The sequence below is a fragment of the Castor canadensis genome, chromosome 5, assembly GCF_047511655.1.
Source record: "Castor canadensis chromosome 5, mCasCan1.hap1v2, whole genome shotgun sequence".
Taxonomy (NCBI): domain Eukaryota; kingdom Metazoa; phylum Chordata; class Mammalia; order Rodentia; family Castoridae; genus Castor; species Castor canadensis.
In genome coordinates this window covers 124555044-124575591 of record NC_133390.1, presented here as the reverse complement: position 1 = coordinate 124575591, position 20548 = coordinate 124555044, and the positions used below count along the sequence as shown (strand labels likewise).

Sequence of the window (20548 nt, the reverse complement as noted above, 5' to 3'; positions counted from 1 at the left end):
GTGTCAGGGGACATTCCCCCAAAAGAATTAAGAGCTTTGAAAAGTAAATGTAAATCACGTTTATACTTCAAAGACCAAGCTAACTGGGAAATTTTACTCAGTATCAAAGTATAAATCTTTTACTATTGAGATTATAAAAATTTCAGTATTTTAAACCTCAAAATCCTCTAGCTGACTCAAAAATGCAAGAAAATGGGTACAGACACAAAATACTCTCTTTTTTAAATTAATCGATTTTTCAGAATGCTTAATCTTTTCCTGTAAAACTCTTAGTAAGCCACAATACCGGAGAAGTAAAAGGTGAAGGGAACATTGCTGGGTCATCTTAGAGAGTTTCTGACTTCTTTGTATGCTTGGTCCCAATGGCACACTTCTGAGAGCTTCCATAGCCACAAAAACCCATCAAGGCACTAGACACTGTCCTGGTATAGGGATTACTCATGAATGAATCATGCTCTTTGAAAATTCATAGAGCAAAAAGCACATTAGCCACATTAGTACTCACCATGGACACTAAGTGAAAATAAATTGTGTATTGGAATCCTCAGAGTGGCCTACTATACTTTCTAAAAGACACTTCACAAAATTAAGTGTTATAATTCAAGTGTTTCCGTTCTTTAACTATGAGATAGAATTTTTATAGTACACTTATGTTTTTGTTTTGATATAATGTCTTAAAATATACTTTTTTTTATCTTGTTTTTTTTTTCCCCAGAATGGATTTTTCCAAACAGTATTTAAAATGTTGGACAAAAAATATTTTCTCTGTATCAATGCAGGAGGATAGAATCTCCATGCATTTGGGTTTTCTTAGCTAAAATCATCTCTAAGTATTTAAGGAGTTATAAAATGATATAACACTCTCTGCCTTTAAGATTTTGAGCTGGAGGGGATGGAAAATGGATACCACTGCTACAGAATGACATAATGTAAGTCACACTGTTTCAGGAGTAAGAAACCATCTGGAATATCTGGCTATGATCCTCAGTAGTTCTCCGTTGGTAACAAACATTCAAATTTGAAAGTTTCCTCTGGAAAGCAATAGGTTCATCTCACTTAAAATTATAGATGCACAAATCATAAGATAGACATATATTTGGAGGATAAGAAAAAATATGAATTCCAAAGTTAGTATAAAAAATAGATAACAAAAAGTACCAGGAATGTTATTTAAAAGAAATGGAGGGGAGGGGGAAGTGAGTCCTAGTCATAACTGGCCCAAATATTAAAACATCATGTCAAATAGTAATTGTTAAAATTGTAAACTAAACTTACATGATTTGACAGGTAGATCAATGAAAACAACTGATTTTTCAGACAAATAAAAAACTTGTGTGGCAATTTTGTAGATGAAAATGTAATACTTGAACTCAATGCAAAACAAATGTGTTAACTCAATAGTATTGAGAAAGCTGACTGTCAAGAAATAAGGAAAAAATAGAGGTTTTCTTCCATCTTACAACTAATGCTAAAATAAATTTTAGATGAATTCAAGATTAAGTTTTGAAAAGTGAAATGACAAAATTATTAGGGAAAGTCAATGACATTTTACTATTCTTTGTGTGGCCATACATATTTCATCCATTTTTTTTGCCATTAATATATATTTTTTCTAAAAATCTGAATGGCAAAAAAAAACCCACCATAAATAAAAAGTAAATTAATGATAGCATCAAATTTCTTTGCTATAATAAAGTTCCTACAACTTAATTTTTTATTTATTTGTTTATTTTTTCCCTTTTTCTTTTATTATTCATATGTGCATACAAGGCTTGGCTCATTTCTCCCCCTGCCCCCACCCCCTCCCTTGCCACCCACTCCGCTCCCTCCCTCTCCCCCCCCTCAATACCCAGCAGAAACTATTTTGCCCTTGTTTCTAATTTTGTTGTAGAGAGAGTATAAGCAATAATAGGAAGGAACAAGGGTTTTTGCTGGTTGAGATAAGGATAGCTATACAGGGCATTGACTCACATTGATTTCCTGTGCGTGGGTGTTACCTTCTAGGTTAATTCTTTTTGATCTAACCTTTTCTCTAGTACCTGTTCCCCTTTTCCTATTGGCCTCAGTTGCTTTTAAGGTATCTGCTTTAGTTTCTCTGCATTGAGGGCAACAAATGCTAGCTAATTTTTTAGGTGTCTTACCTATCCTCACCCCTCCCTTGTGTGCTCTCGCTTTTATCATGTGCTCATAGTCCAATCCCCTTGTTGTGTTTGCCCTTGATCTAATGTCCACATATGAGGGAGAACATATGATTTTTGGTCTTTTGGGCCAGGCTAACCTCACTCAGAATGATGTTCTCCAATTCCATCCATTTACCAGCGAATGATAACATTTCGTTCTTCTTCATGGCTGCATCCTACAACTTAATTTTTTAAATGTGCCACCTATCCACTTGAAAAATTAGGCAAAGAATATTAACAGAGAGTCCAAACTAAGTGTGATATTAAGCTCTAAACACATAAAAACATATTTAAACTTAGGTCACATTTCTCTTATTATTATTTAAACTACAATATGGTACAATTTTAACCCATTATATTAGGTAGGAGAATTCACTGAAAAATAATTGGCAAGAAAGGTTAAAAGTATCATTTTTTTTTTCCTGTTAATTGTAGTAGATAAGAGATGGAAACACCATAGAAATCCAAAAGTAAGAAAATGAACATTTGTATAAAATGTAGATGACCAGGAAAAAATACAGAATTGAATGTTAATGAAATCATATATTTAAAATGCTACAATAGAAAACAAGATACAATAGAAAAGATTGTTTTGCATAAAAAATAAACTATTGTTTCAAAAAGTAGAAATAGTTAAACAGGAAGTGAGGGAAACTGTGTGACCAATGTAATGGGAAATAGTTAATATCCTCAATATACAAGTACTCAGTCAAACTAATAAGATTAGATCAAATTCACCTTATGTTTTAATTTATTTATTATCATATTGTTGTACTGGGGTTACACTGTGACATTTACAAAAATTCTTATAATATATCATAGTTGAATTCACCCCCTCCATCATTCTACTTTAACCCTCCTCCCCCGATTCCTGGAATGGTTTCAATAGGTCTCTTTTTTCCATTTTCATATATGAGTACATACTCACCTTCCTATATATACCCTTTCCTTATATCCTCCCCTTTCCCACTGGTGCCAACCCTCCAGACAGACCTGTTTTACTTTCCTGCTCTCTCTTTTTGTTTGTATAAGATAGCTATACAGGGAGTTTCCATTGTGACATTTTCATGTATGTATGTATTTATTATATCCTGAATTGGTTCATCCCCTCTCTTTTTCTCCTTTCTATCTTAGTCCCCTTCTCATGGTGATTTCAATAGGTTTAAAAATTCTATATTCACCTTTGTATACAAAGTACATCAACCATATTCACATTCTTAATTTCCTTCTTTTACCTTCCAAATTTACTTTTTAAAACCTAACTACATAGAGTTTAGCCCAAGCAGTTTCAAGTCACAGCCAAACCAGACCAAACCAACTCCATTCAGCTCTAATTACCCTGAAGAGTTTGGGGCCTTACCTATATAGTCATCCCTACCTGGTTATCACCAGGACAAACTGGCGATCATAAATTTAAACTCAAGCACATCACATTGAATTTGTCTACTATGAAACAGGTTCCAGAAACATCACCCTAGTTCTACTTGGCACACATTTTTCTCTGTTCTCTTTCAATCTCAGTAAAAAATGGGCACTCCCCCATTTCCTTGTCTCTGTCCTCTATGCAGGGTTGACCAGTCTCTGTACTCCTATTATCTGGCCCCTTTATTGCACCTCATCCAATATGTATTTATCTCTCACACTGAGAACAAATTGCTATGTACCTTGCACTCAAAGTGAATATATTTAATGAATGAAGAAAAACTCAGGCAAATGTAAAGGACACTGTCTTATTATAAGAGAAAGCTCTCCGGCATTCAATCCTATGCATTCCATTATTGAACCTTACTGGACCTTCTCCTATATCATTAAGCTTTGATCTTTTTTGGGTCTTAATCAAGGATTGTTGGGATTGTTTTTGTTTCAGTAGATATTAATTTCTTTTACATCTTTGAGATTTGTGGCTTCTTTGTAACCATGGAAAGTACTCTATTTAGGTATTTTGAATTAGATACTTGTGGTAATCAATTTTTTAAATGGTACTTTTTAACACTAAAAATAGTACTGAGAGCAAGACATTCCCTCTCCAGTATCTCAGAAATTGAAGGAAACAGACAGCGTTATCAGGTCCCACTCAGTTGCCATGGCCCCTTTTGACTGATTCATGACAGGGTATCATCTATGGAGAAAATATAGGTTTGTCATTCTTTTAATTGTGGCTTCTTAATTAATAATCTGCCTTTTTCTTTTTTTTTCTGAACTTGGCTCTTAAACTTTATACACAATTCAGAACAGCAAAAATATCAATATACAGCTTAGTTTTTTCTCTAAGTGAAGCTTGAGTAAACAGGTTATTTTCCTTTAAAACAAAAGAATTACATATGAAATACCAGAATAAAAACAAAGTGTATGCTTTTCTAAAGTGATGGCCAAATATTCCCATTCTTCTAGAAGCTGAAATTGGTATGATGTAATCAACTGAATCTTAAGGAGAAAGGCTTTGCACAGACTGAATAAACAAAACTTTTAACAGCACGTGGAATATTCATATACATTGTAGTTAGCAAATAAGGAAGGAAATCGGCTCTCCAAGTGTGGGCACTGAGGGAAGGTACTAGATTCCTTAGCAACCTCTTTCCCTGTACTGTATCCCCTTTCCACCCAAGAAAAGACCTTAGCATAACAGTGAGAAGTCCACGACTATACAACCCTTAGTACTTACTAGAAATAGTCCAAGAGCTCTGGATCTTTAGCTTACTTAATCCATAGCCATCCTTACAACATTAATACAGAAAGGGTATATGGTTATCTATTTTACCCATGAGGAAAGTGAGGCACAGAATAACTTAGGTTACTTGTCCACGATCACCCATTTAATAAGAAGCAGACCTAGATCCTGGGATTAATCAGTCCATTTATTTTGTCAGTGTCAGAGCAGTTTACACATATGCTGCATACTTCAGCCTCCCCAGCTGTGCAGGGGACAGTGCCTTTATGTCAAAGAGTATAAATAGAAGTAAATAGAAAAATCCATAAAGCAGTAAGTACAATGTTTGCCACAAAGTAACTCCCCCAACCTCTCTTGCAAGAAGAAAAAAGAAAGTGTTCATTGATAGGTTTGGAGACAAGAAACATTCCCTGGCTCTTAACTATATGTTTTAGGAGATACAAAGGTAAAATTGAAGCAATCACATACAGTCACAAGAGAAATACTCTATAGGCAAATAAAAAGGAAAAATATGCAGAAAATGGGAAATATTTAAACCCTGAAATTAAAGAAAATCCAAAGATAGAGATTACTTTCACTGCAAAAGCCAAATGGGTGTAAAATAATTCTACTGAATACATGATAGATTTGTTTCTGTGCCAAACCTGACTGAGGCAGCAAGAGATTAACAATGTAAATAAAAGAGCTTGATGAAAATTTTCTGAATGGCAGGTGACAAAGGTCAAGGGGAATGCTCTTGATGGTATTGATAAAGAACTTTATTAAGCTGGAAGGGGGAACATATATGGATGGTTATTGAAGCAATAGTCAGTTCCAGTCAATGTGAACAATAATGAATCCATCCTGCTGATGGCAAGGGCCCTTCAACCCTGACTGCAACAAGGACAACCCTTGTGGGAAATTTTAGGAAAAGAGGAACTTTTGAAGAGTTGAGTTGTATTTTCAAATGATTTAAATTGGGAGTATATCTAATTTCTAGTTATAAAAATAATTATAACAACCAACAGGGCTTTTGGTGTTCCAGCACATTTATTTTATATTCCTTTTGCTTCTTTTAAATTCCATAGGTCATTATGTTTACCTCTTTTTAAAAATTTAAATCTGGACATGGGAACAATAAAAAGTAGGGAATAGCATGGAAAGATTATTTAACCTTCATGAAAAAGGGATTCTTGCATTTTCAATCATTGTTTCACCCCAAAGAAAACTTTTGAATTGAACTATTTTAGAATTTACAAAGAGAAACATACTATGCACAATATTTCTATGTGGAGCCATGATCTGATGGTCTCTGCACTAATGTACCAGTGTCCACTAATTGAGTACATTGTTAAGAGAGAATTAAGATAGTATTAAGGAATCTCACTAATGTGTTCAGATATTTTTAATTCAAGTCAGTGTCTATATTAAGTATCCTATGTTCAAATGCTAGGTATAAGAGGAGATGCAAGAATAAAACAGACATGATTCTGCCACCCAGGGGGATAAGGCAAGTATATAGCAATTGTTAAGTGAGGCTGCTTGTGACAAATGGGCTCTCAGAATAGAAGAAAGCAGTTCAGTGTGGCATAGTGAGTATTAAGGGAAGGAGGAGGGGAAATCAGAAAAATGTGCACAGAAAGTATAGTGTTTTTATTTGAACAGAATTTCTCTGAAATGAGAGTAGAGGAGGATTCTAAGCCCTGATACCTAGGGTATTTTGAAAAACCACTACAAGATGTTTGAGGTCATACAAATTTTTGGAGCTGGTTTTTTATTTACTTAGAATAATGCATTTACATGGCCATCTTGGTCCTATAAAAAGTGCAATCAGTGTTTACGAATCTGGGAGTCACCAAGCAAATTCCAGGAAACTATACATCTGATGCTCATCTCTTTCCAATCATCCCAGAAAATTGATGAGCACCAACATGGACACTGAAGAATTTATTGAATACCATCCTAGAACAAGGTATGGCTACTGTGCCTAAGGCTCAAAATGTAGGCCTTATTTGTGATCAAGGAGGTATATCTCAAATAACCAGGCAATATTCATCAGTGGTTACAGTTTATAGGATTTGACTATCAAATTCAGTGTGGAAGGTAAACACTGATGCAATGATTATCACAATGCTAATAGATGCCTTTAACAACACTACTAATAGTACTTGTTATGTCTTGCCAGAATTCTGTGGAGCCACACAAAAATCCCTTGGTAAATTTCAGCAACACTTCTCTAAAAGAGATCTTGCTAGCATCTAATAGAACTATGAGCCTCCAGGAGGAACTTGGTGAGGAGCTAATTCTTCAAAAGTAAAGAAAAGAAAACATTAAATTCTGTCTTTTCAAAAATAAAACACATGAGAAAACTTATCTTAAATCATTGTATCTATTACATTGATTCACCCAGATAAAATCTCAACCAGTTAGTAAGGACGGTTAGGTAAGCATATTCTTTCAAATTTTCTTAAAATTCCTTAATGAAGTTCATGATTATTTAGGTCTAGAAAAGAAGACTGAATATTTCTGAAAATAAAGAAGATTCTGTGCAAATACCATATATTGTACACTTAGTTACATGTTATCATGTAAATTGTTAAAACCACTATCTTAGCTATCATTTATTACAGCTTCCCAAACCTGGAAGCTCTTGTTTAAGCTATGTTGTACAGGGGGAGTTACACTCAAAGATGGAGTCCAGCTATAAGATGAGCACTTCTAAAATTAGCAGTGATGGAAAGAAGTGATACAGAACAGTGCAATAACAACTTCCATGTGGTAGCTGTGGTAAGCTTTCTGGCTCTTAGATACTAGTCTTAAATTCCCCCTAAACTCTGGCAGACCCACAAGTCACTCACAAATTCACATGGTTCCATTCTCACAACCCAGCATATGCACAAGTTGTTTATATGCATTGCTTAAATAGAACATTCACATATGCTGTTAAACAAAATTTTATTTGACAATGAAAATTATACTGAAAATGTCTAGAAGAATAACTACTGCTCCTGCATTTCATGAAAGAAAATAGGACACTGACTATGAATTAAGTTACCTGCATGCTTATGCACACACAACATAGTGGTATAACTCATTTAGCTGAATTTTAGGTCTTAGATTTTCATTCAATATAGTTTTCTAGAATACATCTAAGTTCCCCAAATAAGAATTTAAAATATGAGAGAATATTTTAAACTTTGTCTTTATTCTATCTTCCTTAGTCATTTTTAGTTCTCAGAAGAAAGAGCTTGAATTTTTCTCTGAAGTAGCAGTTTTCAAGATTTTGTTTTTATTTGTTGTTGTTGTTTATATCTCAGGACCTATTTACAGTTTTAAATTATTCCCAAAATCAAGAAAAAGTTTTTGAAAACTCCCAAGAACTTTTGTTTATAAATATATACACATATATATGTATTATCTATCTATCTATATTTAAAATTTATCAAGATTTACCATTTAAAAAAAGAAACACTTTTTAGATGTTTCCTTAGTAATTTGCTTTAAAATAACAATAATAGACCAATTACATGTTAACATACATGTTTTTATTTTTAGAAATTATTTTGAAAAAAATAATTTTAACAATAGCCTTTTTTTTTTTTTTTAATGTTTTGAAAGATTTCATGGTGTCACATGCCTGTAATGCCAGCACTTGGGAGGCTAAGGCAAGAGAACCACCAGTTCAAGGAGAACTTGGATTACATAGCAAGACTTTGCCTAAAACAATTAAGAAAGAAAGAATTTCTCTGTAATTTCTGTCCCAGTAGGTGGCTGGATTCTTATGTCTCCTTCTGCATTCTATCTTCTGTCAAAACAAATCATGTAGCCGCTGGGACAGTCCACTCTGTTCTCATGAAAGAATTATAGTACAAATGGTAAATAATGTATTTGCATCACTATGAAAATATTTTTGATTTTACAGACTGTCAGAAAAGATCTTAGGGACCTGCAGAAGTCTCTTGAACACAATTTACCTCAAAGTCACCATGCCATTTTAAAGTGGTTATGTGGAAAAATAGTTTAGCTTCAATATTTGACTTCAGTGCTTTTATATTTTAAAAGATTTTTTTATATTTAAATTCTAACGTCTTACATATTGACACAGCGTTGATTCTTTAAATGGACCTTTATCATGACACACTGTGATTAGGTAAATCATACTATCAACCAGCCATCTGCTTACTCACAGGATACATGATTACAATTTTGTCTTCCATTGCAAATGTCTTACTGAGAATTAAATTGCGGCATGTCTACTACAAAACAAACTTTTACAGGACTAGGGATGAAGCTCATGGAAGAGTTTGCACTTAGTATGTGGGAGGCCCTGGGTTGTTGGATCCTTAGTCCCCCAAAGCAAATACAAATACCACCTCTCCCCCTCGATACTTATCAACAAGTGCAACCTTACTTAGAATGTATCTAGTTTGTCTATCTTCAGTGCAATCAGGGAGTTTGAGGATTTCATATTCACTTTTGAATTTTCTTGCAAACTACTATAGGAATTCAGTTTACTCAAGAGTAAATATATTGTACAGATAAAACTTTAAAGCTCAAAATATGAAAATAAATAGAGCCTAGAATAATGAATTCAATGCCTGCATGCATCTAATGCCCTTCTTTGTTTGGGTTCATCACAAGCAGTTTTGAAACAAGAATGCCCATGAAAGTGAATTATTAAGGCAGGATATATTTCCAGAAAAGCCAGAATAGGAGTGGGAAATTTGGCCCAAAAAGTAAAGGTGCCAAGCAAGGGGATGGTGTTAAGATTCCCACAAGGTACCTGCAGAACCCTTCAGGGAAGCTGTAGAGATGGGGTAGGTGACACACAGGCTATCCTCATCAGGAGCAAAAGAGCTGAGAAGCTGTTAATCTAATCCCTATCCTTCAGTTCTTATGAGCTGTCCCAAAAGGGCATGTAAATTCCTAGCCATATTCTGACTCACTGCTCATAAGCAAAACCTATGCGAAGGCTGCCTTAAGAGGGATTCAGATGCTGGCTGGAGGAAGCACCCTGAGAGTACTAACATGCTCTGATACCAACAGCTAGAAATCAACTTACACTGCTGGGTTGTTTCTCCACAAGACATCTCAATGACTCACCAAGTGCAGCCGCTTGATAGATACCTCTGGTCAAAAATAAGTCTCACTCTCAGTGCAAGAGAAAATGGTTATGTTTTCATAGTGACAACCTCACTGTCTTGCTACAGGGATATGCACCTTTGACTGAAAGGCACATTTTTGAAAATTTGCTCAAAGTTTGCTTTAATCATTTGAATGATAAGAATTCTTTTTGTTAACACACAACAAATATCCGTGTTTACTTCTCCTGAATTTTTAATTTGTGCATCAAAACTAAGCCTTTGTAGGAAATTCAACCATACAGAGCTTTAGGACACCCATTTTCTCATGGGGTAGTGGATTGGGGTAGGAGCACCATCTGTGCTTGTCCTACAATCATCTAACACTTACAGCTGATATCAGCTGTTTTGTTTTCCAAAGCTCTACTATGCTTTCAAAGTATGGGAATTATTGAAAGCAGTGGTAAAGTTCAGATCTAAGAAATACACATTTGCCTAAATTTAGATTTGCAATTGGTATGCTTTTCCTGGCATGTTTTCTCGTATAAGATGACTTAATGTTACTTCTCTGAGTCAAAAAGGATGTGCTTTGAGATACACCAATCCTTCTCCTTCTAACCTCTCTCTTTTTAGATGTTTAGTAGACTTCCATGCTAATCTATACTTTGTGAAAAAGTATAAAGAAACTAAGTGAAAATAATTAACAGCTATTAACTTAGAAAGTAAAAAGTAGGAGAAATTCTGAGCTTGACAGAGATTGTTTAATAATATAACGTAACAATTGCTTGCATGAAACTCAGTTAAAACAAAATTCTATACTACTGTATGAGTTTGCTTCAGTAAAAATTAACAAAACCTTAGAGTCATAAAACAACACAAATTTCTTATCTTATAGTTCTGTAGGTTGGAAGTGTGACAAAGATCCAATAGGCTAAAATCAAGGTGTCAGCCGGGCTGTGTTTATTTCTGGAGGCTCAAGGGAAGAACCAAATTCCTTGCTTATTTCAGCATCTAAAGGCTGCCCAAATTTCTCCAACTTCATGGCCAGCAATGCTGGGCCAACTCTTTTTCACCTTTCGTTACTCTGTCTGCCCTTCTCCTTTACTTTTAAGGAACATTGTAACTGGATTGGGCTCTGCTAGGTAATCCAAGTAAGGCCAGTTTATCAGCAATGTTAATTCTGGCTGCAATATTAATTTCTCTTTTCCATGTAATATAACATATATTACAGTTCTGGGGGTTAGGGCTGAGAGAGGCCAGTGTTCTGCTTCTGTGACTAGAAATTTGCTCCTTTATTTAACAAATAGTTTTTGGCATTGTTCTATGCTTGAAGCAAACAGCAAGTTGCAGTACTTGTAGGGCTTGAAGAATATTGCTTAAAGGAAAAGGGAGAAAGAAGCATCAAAATTCTGTTTTAGAAAAACCCACAATCTAAGGAACAAATGTGATTAAGAAATATGAGGTCTTAAAAAAAGACATAAGCATGCTAATTTCCTATGAAAGATTTCTTTTTGTACTGAAAAATGATGAAAATAGTAGTAAGATAATTGATTCATCATCCATGGGATCAAAGACATAAAAAAATCAGAGGAAGTAGATAATAAACAGCTGATGACTGGTTGAGAGCTTGCCTAGTGAGTGTTTTCATTCACATTCCTCTTAAAATGTTTTCCTAACTGTTGCAGACTTTTCATTCTAAAAAATTACATCATAAATAATAAGATATGTGTATGGCAGGCTTTTTGACCATTACTGGGATACAGTGACAAATATTTAATTCAGAATGCTGTTCACTTACTCAGAAATTGGTTAGAATTTGTTTTAAATCAGACCTATTAAATGAAATCATAGATGTGGAAATGCACTAAGCACTTAATTATTCAGTTTGGTCTCCCTCACTTTTGTGTTTTAGTTGGTCTTCAGGCACTAAACCCTATTTGTTTTCTAACGAATCTTGGACAGACGCTAAATGATTTTAACTAGTCATTAGTGATGTTGACAGAAGGCAAAGCCCAATATGACCTGAGAAATGAAATGAAAGATTTATTATTTATTTTGTAAGTATTTACTATGAAGTCTTCAAATCAGAAATCTGTGCCACCTTGAAAGGAGTGACTAATTCAGAAGTAATTGATAAAGACTGCTTATGGTTTGGGAGATGGATAGAATACCTCCTCATCCCTTATCTCTGTCCCATGAACTTATAACGTGCTTTAAGTAAGCAGATCTTGCAATGGCTTGAGTGTTCTACATGAATTCTGCTGCTACTCATTGGTGCTTCAGACACAAAGATAGAGAAGATGCAGTCATCACAGCATAAGCAGTACATAGATACAAAACTATATATGATGCTCTAATATTATAAATAGAATGATAAGGTACTTGGTAAGGAGAAGCAATGGCAATATACAAAAAGGGACAGAGCAATTACCAAGAAACTCTTTTTTCTGTGTATTCTCAGGGCACGCACTTTCGTCACTTTTATGTGAAGAAGAAAAACAAAGGAAGTGAAAGTACAACATAATAATAACTGTTGCACCGGCAAAAAGTTAAGGTACAGACATTAATTCCATTTAATTAGACAAGATCACTTGCCATGTCTGAGAACAGAGTTCATCATGCCAAGAATAGAAGTTTTATTTATACAGTTATTTATTTATTATTATTGTTGTACTAGAATGACAGTTTTAGTGAGAAAACTATTAGGCCTTCAACATAACACCGTAAAAAGCAAGCAGTCTTGAAAAATGAAGACTTCCATAAAGCAACCGTCTGTAGAAGTTTGTTGCTTTTCTGAATATTTAACATGCCTTTTCTTTTCCTCTGTTTCCTTTCCCATTTCTTATTATGTAGATGTACACATATGCATAGGGGATTTTAATAAAAATTTAGAAAATATATCATGATTTCCCTCAATATCTCCTCTAAGTTGGTTGGTTGTGTATCTGCTCATCTGGAGTTATGCATCACCACACACCCTAGAAAATTCACTGGGAACAAATACAAATGTGTAAATCATTCAAGTTTGTACCACTGCAAAGAGCATTTATTGAGAACTTACAAGGAAATAACCATCCTTGAAACTACAAAACATGAAAATTACCCTGGTTTGCACAAATCAGAATCAGATTAATTAAAAAAAATTACTTCACCACCATTCACTCTTCACCATTCACTCTTTTTAACCTGTGCTATGAAAGGGAGAGAAGAAAGAAAAGTCAGCAAAGGAGCCTCCATGAGCATGGGCAGCACTTAGCGACCTCCATGGCATGTCACTCAGTTTTGTTGTTCCAAATGACGGCAGGCTCAGGATCACTTACTGGCTTCCGTTAATGGAGGACTGTCCAGGGCCTGATAACAAACCATAGTTGCAGAAGGCCTGTGGTAGATGAGTAGCTTTTGTCCTGAGATAGAAAAATGGCAAGCTAGGTGTATACCTGTGGTGAGATGCTTTCAGGATACATGGAAACTGTTTATCTCCTCTGCAACTGACATCACAGATGGCTGAAGCATGGAACACAAAACCCATTTCAATTTTTTCTGTTCTCTTTAAGTGAATCCTTGTTCCTTCTCTATCAACTGTCTCATAATCCAGTTTACAAATGTAATCATCCTTGACTTCTTTCTTCCACATGTAATTAATTACCAACACATACCGTGTTTACCTTCACAAAATAAGACATGTTGCCATAGAAAGGTTGAGAAATGATTGATCAAGTCAATTTCTATACAATTCATACCAATTCTTAGATACCAATGACCATGAAGTTGTCAGACTGCTTTGTAAAATTCACTAACAATATTCTAAAGGTGTTTTTTTCTAGCCTGAACCAACTAGGGATTTGATACACAGAAAAAGATCTAGAAGACATCCTCAACATTAAAAAAGAATTTTCACAAAGAAGCAGCTCCTAGGATTGCAATCCTCTTACTAAGGAGAAATCTACACTGATATTCAGAATTCAAGTGCTTATAAAGTATGCCATTCCATGAGGTTTTAGTTTCACAAAGATGAAATGCTTAAAATAAGACAATGTTTTACTTTAGCAGAAACAATAAAGACATATTTTTGCCAAACTGTACAAAATAGTAGTTGCTATCTATTACCTGTTATCTATTATCTGTGGCCTTAAGAGACTGGTACCTCTGAGGAAAAACAAATTGTGAGGCTCTTCAACATTTCCAACTCATAAAAATTTGTAAATCAAGCTCAAATATTTATATTTTAACAAATTATTTTAATATATACTGGATTTAAATATACTGTCAGTTTTTTTGCTCTGAGAGGAGTATTAAGTTTTAAGAAACAGTTTTTTTATTTTGTGAAAATAATTATCACATTGCTAATATTTTTCCTTTTATAATCTCATGAAGTTTTCATACACATTCCCAATTATACATATTTTTACTTTCTCAACCTAAAACAATAAAATTACTGTGCCAAAATATCCAGAAGGCACAAAAATTTTATTCTATTTATTAGAAAATATGAGTTATCTGGTACTTAATTACTTGTCCAGTTTTCTGTTGGTTACAAGATCTGCTAAAGTTTAAAATGTCCTATAATGTGGCTAGTTGCCTTCCAATACTTCCCTACTTCTCATGGTTCAATTGGGATTAGAAACAATTTTCTAAAAATAAGAACTTCTTATCAGAAGTGGATTATTTCATTTTCTTTTGGAAAGACAGCTTTACTGATAGGAACATGTGCTTACAGGCAAAAGTCTAGTCTGAGAGCAAAACATGATTTATTTTTCTATAAACCAGCCTGCATGTTCTGCTCATCAATACATGTCCTTACATGTGAAAGCCTTTTCCACATGGTATATCACATTGCTCTAGGGGCTTTTTGAAAGTGATCCTCTCAAGTTCATGTCCTACAGATCCCTAAAGTGTCTGAGAACTTACCCTTTGCATTTGCCAGGTATTTGAAAATGGAATGCTTGGGGCTGCACAACATAGCTGTGCAATTCATTATGGGACAAAGAAATGTCTGGGGTTAGTCAGGCAGGCAACTAATGATCTTTCATTTTGTCTAGAAAGCATCAAGATCGATATGTAGGACATGCAACATTTATGGAACGTGGTGTTTTCTTTTTTCTCTAGGGGGGTGAATGTACTGCATGATCTCTTTTTGCTAATGGTAACAGCACTCAAGTGATTGACACTGTTCAACACACACCTCTGGCCTCTCCTTCCTGTGTGCTAGTAGCAACACTGACACCTATCTTTGTTAGCTTCCTGTCCTACATAGATGAGTACTCAATAGTTTGACTTTTAGCATGTATATTTAGCTCCATTGATCCATGTAATCAAAGTCTGCAATAACATAACCTAAAGTGAACAGTTGGAGGAAGCTCTAACAGGTGCTAATGATCTACAATGCAATCATTAACATTAGGGAAGCTGAGGAAGGAGGAGCATAAGTTCAAGGCCAGACTATATTGAGACCCTGTCTCAATGGAACAAGCAAACAGAAATTAGACCTCTTATAAATAAATAGGAGATGCCCAGAGAGAGAGAGAGAGAGAGACCATAATCCAAAAAGGTTATCTATGAAATTCCCATCAACTCACATAATTTGTCAGGAATTGAAACTCAATAGCACCATGAATTATGTTTACTGAGAAAAATCATTCCTACAATGTTTCATATAAAAATGATGGTGACAACATAGATGTGATCCATGTTATTTGTCTTTGTAAACATCTTTAACTATGAAGTTTTTAGAATTTAACATTTAGAGCCATGTCAAAGCTTTGGGTTGAAGGAAATATTTTTCTTGTTCTTTTATAGAAATGGCACAATAGGGAATTTGGAAAGTAGATGACCATCTCAGGAAGATAGCTTTGTATATCCTGTAATAGTAATCATTATAGTCAGGAGTAGCAGAAATAAAAATGACACTATATTTGCTCAATGGCACATCGACACTTCTGTATGTTGTCTCTAAAATAAGAAGTAAGCAGTGTGAATATGGCATCAACTGCTCTGCAATTGCTTAGAGTAAGACTAAAAGAAGGGTTCTACTCTGAAAAGATGAGTGATTCAATAGCTTTCTTAAGGCCTAAGGATCTCACATAAAAATTGGACCACTGAGGGTCCCTCATTCACATAATCATGAAGCATTGAACTAAACCATCAATATATACTTCTGCAAAACACACACCTCTGAATTCAAAAATAATAAATTATGGTCATTCAGAATATTGAGATTTTTCAAATGTTTTAAAATTATATTTTTGTTTCAGGTGGATCAGATCAATTAAGAATGGTTTTAATTAGTACATCCACAAGCAAGGACAAGCTCTTTAAAATATTATATTGAAAAAGGTTAGGAAAACAATCGCTTAAAAACAAATAAACCCTAAAGCATTGTCTCTAGGCTCCTAATGAAATTCTACTCTATGGAGTAGAAAACTGGATTAAGACATGAGGCTAAAAATAATATTTCAAATACATCAACAAATAAACTATGAGGATACAAAGATAAACAACATATGCCCAAATTTGATTACACTTTGCTGTGACTTAGAAATTACAACCAATGGGGACATTTTACCACTGTTAATTTCCAAAATACCCATATCTTGCATTCTATCCTTTTTTATTCCACAAAGTTACATATCAAAGATTAAGTATCTTCAGTTAGCATTTGAAGTTTTTATTAAACTCTGACTTCCAAAATAATGCGTAAATAAGCAAATTCAAGAACTGATGATCAACATTGTATATTTAATCCTATTATGCTGAGTGCACATCTCAGAAGCATAAAGTTATATCTCTGAGTTTTATAACTGAGCGTAATTATTATTTTTCTTGCCCCCATGAGATATGTGAGTGAGAAACTCATAACCAAGTTCTTGCTATTCACAGTGTTTCCATTGGGTGTAGCTATGATATTAGATAGGTTAATATCACAGTCTGTACATTTAGGAAGGATGCTGGGACATTTGAAGAATTTGTAGTGACTTTCTTTGTCTTTAGCATTATTGTATTAGTCAGCTGAATGCTCTGTGGGTGAAACCTAACAAAATATTTTCAAATCAATGAGGTCAAGAAGGATTTTGATATGTCTTTTTCTAAAAGGAAGAAACCTAAGTAGTTAAAACCAGGGCTAAAACATTAATTAACAATAATTTCTACATAGTTTGATTGTTATTTAATTTTTTATACAATGTTATAATTCACACCTCATTTGAATACCTGAGTGCATAGGTATTTATTCGATAAACTGGGATAAATAAGAGGAAAACTCATTAACATGCAGCTCCTCTATTCAATGACAGGTCTGGATATTGCTTTAAAATGCCTGTTTATGCTAAAGGATGGGGAGTATTTCTCCTAAAATGCAAGGGCAGCTTACATGCTGAGATGAAAACTGCTAACTTCTTCCTCAACAACACCATATGTCTCCAATTGGATCACAATGCAGTCAGTTCTCTGGGGAATGGAAGCCAAACAATCAAGGCATAGCCTTCACTGCATGCTCACTCACTAATTAACCAGTCATCAGTTAACTTGGATTTCCCACATCATTCAAGTGAGGGTGAAGGGTCTTCCTGCTTTCCTGTCATCCTTCCAAGACCAACCAAGCCATAAAGACATCTTACTTTTCCTCTTCCATATAACATCGATATATTTTGGGAATGAAATACCTACCTCCCAATTTCCCTACATTGCATGTACTTTACATAGTAGATGCATCAGGGAACAAACAGTGTTAAGATCTAGTTTAGAGAGCCCAAAGAAAAATATCATAAGACTAAAGAATTCACATTCCTCCACACACTGAGAATCATCATAATCAAAAAAGTAATAAATAAATCACGTAGTTCTTTATTTGTTGTAATTCTTCTCAGTTTAGCACTTCATCTTAATTTTTTATGTGTTAATGAAATATATTTTTAAATGTACTTACCTTACATCCAGTATGTTCCGTGCATCCTCCAGCCAGATTAATATCAAGTTGGGACATTTACAACTCTGATACACATAATATATTCAATTCTTTTATGTTGAGTATAATTTTTAATAGCATAAAGTTATCTTTTTAAATGTGTGGAAGACCTTAAGAATTTTGCTTGAGGAAATGTGAACAACCATGGGATAGTCTACATTGGGACGTAAACTGTCCTTAATGAATAGAGCATACTTTTGAAATATTTCAGTCTCTAGGAACTGATATTTTTGTAAAATATAAAATTATGCACTCAGATTTTATGACAGTATCAAATTGCCATAAAAGTTTCTGAATGCTTACTTTCTTTTCCTCATTTTTCTTGTCATGTACTGGTAAGAAATGTTTGGAGTCAGGGATCAATTTGTGGACTTCACTATGATTATCACTGATAAGCTATTTTAGAAATTATAAATCAAGGTTGCAATATTAATGATAAGAGTCATAAACTTTCCTCATTTCAACTGCATCTTTTATCCATGCTTTGCTGTGTTTCTCTTCTAACCCAGGTTTAGGAAATAATAGGAGAGATTCAAACAAAACCCAAAAAGAATCAAAGGAAACTTTTGAAAAAAATGAGTTACTATATAGTATTTAAAAATGTATATTTGTATGTTCTCCCGTATATGTGGACATTAGATCAAGGGCAAACACAACAAGGGGATTGGACTTTGAGCACATGATAAAAGCGAGAGCACACAAGGGAGGGGTGAGGATAGGTAAGACACCTAAAAAATTAGCTAGCATTTGTTGCCCTTAACGCAGAGAAACTAAAGCAGATACCTTAAAAGCAACTGAGGCCAATAGGAAAAGGGGACCAGGAACTAGAGAAAAGGTTAGATCAAAAAGAATTAACCTAGAAGGTAACACACATGCAGAGGAAATTAATGTGAGTCAACTACCTCTGTAGCTATCCTTATCTCAACCAGCAAAAACACTTGTTCCTTATATTCTCTCTTCAACAAAATTAGAGATAAGGGCAAAATAGTTTCTGCTGGGTATTGAGGGCGTGGGGGGGAAGGGGGAAGTGGGTTGTAAGGGAGGGGGTGGAGGCAGGGAGGAGAAATGACCCAAGCCTTGTATGCACATATGAATAATAAAACAATTAAAAAACAATGTATACTTTTGCCGGGTGCCAGAGATCAGGAGGATCATGTTTCAAAGGCAGTCCAGGCAAATAGTTCCTGAGACCCTATCTCAAAAAAACCCATCACTAAAAAGGGCTGGTGGAGTGGCTCAAGGTGTAGACCTGAGTTCAAATCCCAGTACTGCAAAAAAAAAAAAAAAAGATTTCTAAAAGCAAACTTTTCCTCCTAGGGACCAAGAAAGGGCTTACCATGTACTCATTTGAATAACAGCAATAAGCCTTGACACTTTGTAACTAATTTTTTAAATGACATTTCTTACCTGGGATGCCTGGTGGTGTTTTCAGATATTTTCCATTAAAATGTTGAATTACCACTTCACATTTTTCAGTAGACTCCATTCTAGAAAAAGAAGGTGAACAGGGGATCATATACTTTTGTCAAGTTGTGTGTACTGGAAAAAAAGAAAGAAAGAAGAAAAGAAGAAAGAAAGAGGGGGGGGAGAGAGAGAGAGAGAGAGAGAGAGAGAGGAGAAAGGAAGAAAGAAAGAGGGAAAAGAAAAGGAATGGAAAATCTTGACAGGACAAGTTTACCCGAATTGGCAACTGCTTAGATGGCCACAATGACCAAGCTGATAAAGGAACATCAAAGTCATCATTGCTGAAAGTATTGCTTAGACAGTAGCCTATTGAGATGGTTCTGGGCCTAGTCCTCATCCAGACATAACCTAAGATATTATCTTACTAATTAATACAGGATGTTTGGCAATGGCCAGTGGTCAATAAATGTTTACTGTGACTGAACTAGAAAGCTTGAAAAGTAGAGGCCAATGAGGGCAACAAGGCTGGAAGGGTTACACCACCTTTCCAATAAGTGGTAGAACCCAGCCCATCTGGCATTATAGCCTGTGCTGTAACAACACACTGAAGACAAGTGTGGAGGTGTGTTATGTTTGAGCAGCATGAAGCCTACAGCAATGACTGGGACAGTAGTGTACTTGTCAGCACCATGATACTTTTACTGAAAAGCCACTGTGTGAGAGATACCTAAAGTGAGTTATTTGTGGTTACATGTGTGATGAAAATACCAAAACACATGCATGAAGGTTTATACTTTCTTAATATTGAACTTTGGACAGTCCCTTATTTTTTCTTTTAATACTAAGATGCCAATATTTCTAAAGTGGGGTTCTTCTACAAAATTTCAGCATCTTTCATAGATCCTAAGGATCATACCATCATAATTTCAGCCATACCATCATAATTTCCATCTTGCCATGTCTCAAGTATAGTAGCATTTGCAACAATTTTTAAATAATGCATTATATCTGGCCTTTATTATCTTATAAAATTAGGTGGGCAAGATAAAAATTAAAGTTGATTTGATTAAAGGAAGTTAAGTCCTACAAAGAAGAGTACAGTAGAGGCAAAAATGAACTTCAGAAACAGCACATAGACTCACAAAAAATGTGTGAAATGTGTGAAGTTTGTCCAAAGGCAAAGTATAATTTTGAGTTTTCTGCTATGTAATAACATACATAATACATAATACTATATAAGTTGTAAAACTTTCCTGTGTCTAAATTTTATGTATGT

The 20548-nt window shown here is 34.6% G+C and overlaps 1 protein-coding gene across 20 annotated transcripts in view; it reads right to left on the bottom strand.

Annotated features, from left to right (window-relative positions):
* Positions 1–20548, bottom strand: part of Rbms3 (RNA binding motif single stranded interacting protein 3) — a 1393896-nt gene that overhangs the window by 232661 nt on the left and 1140687 nt on the right. For all 20 annotated transcript variants that reach the window (XM_074074015.1, XM_074074014.1, XM_074074016.1 and 17 more), the window contains one exon: positions 19276–19355. In XM_074074015.1, coding sequence (XP_073930116.1) covers positions 19276–19355 — 80 coding nt within the window. The remainder of the gene's footprint in view (positions 1–19275; positions 19356–20548) is intronic.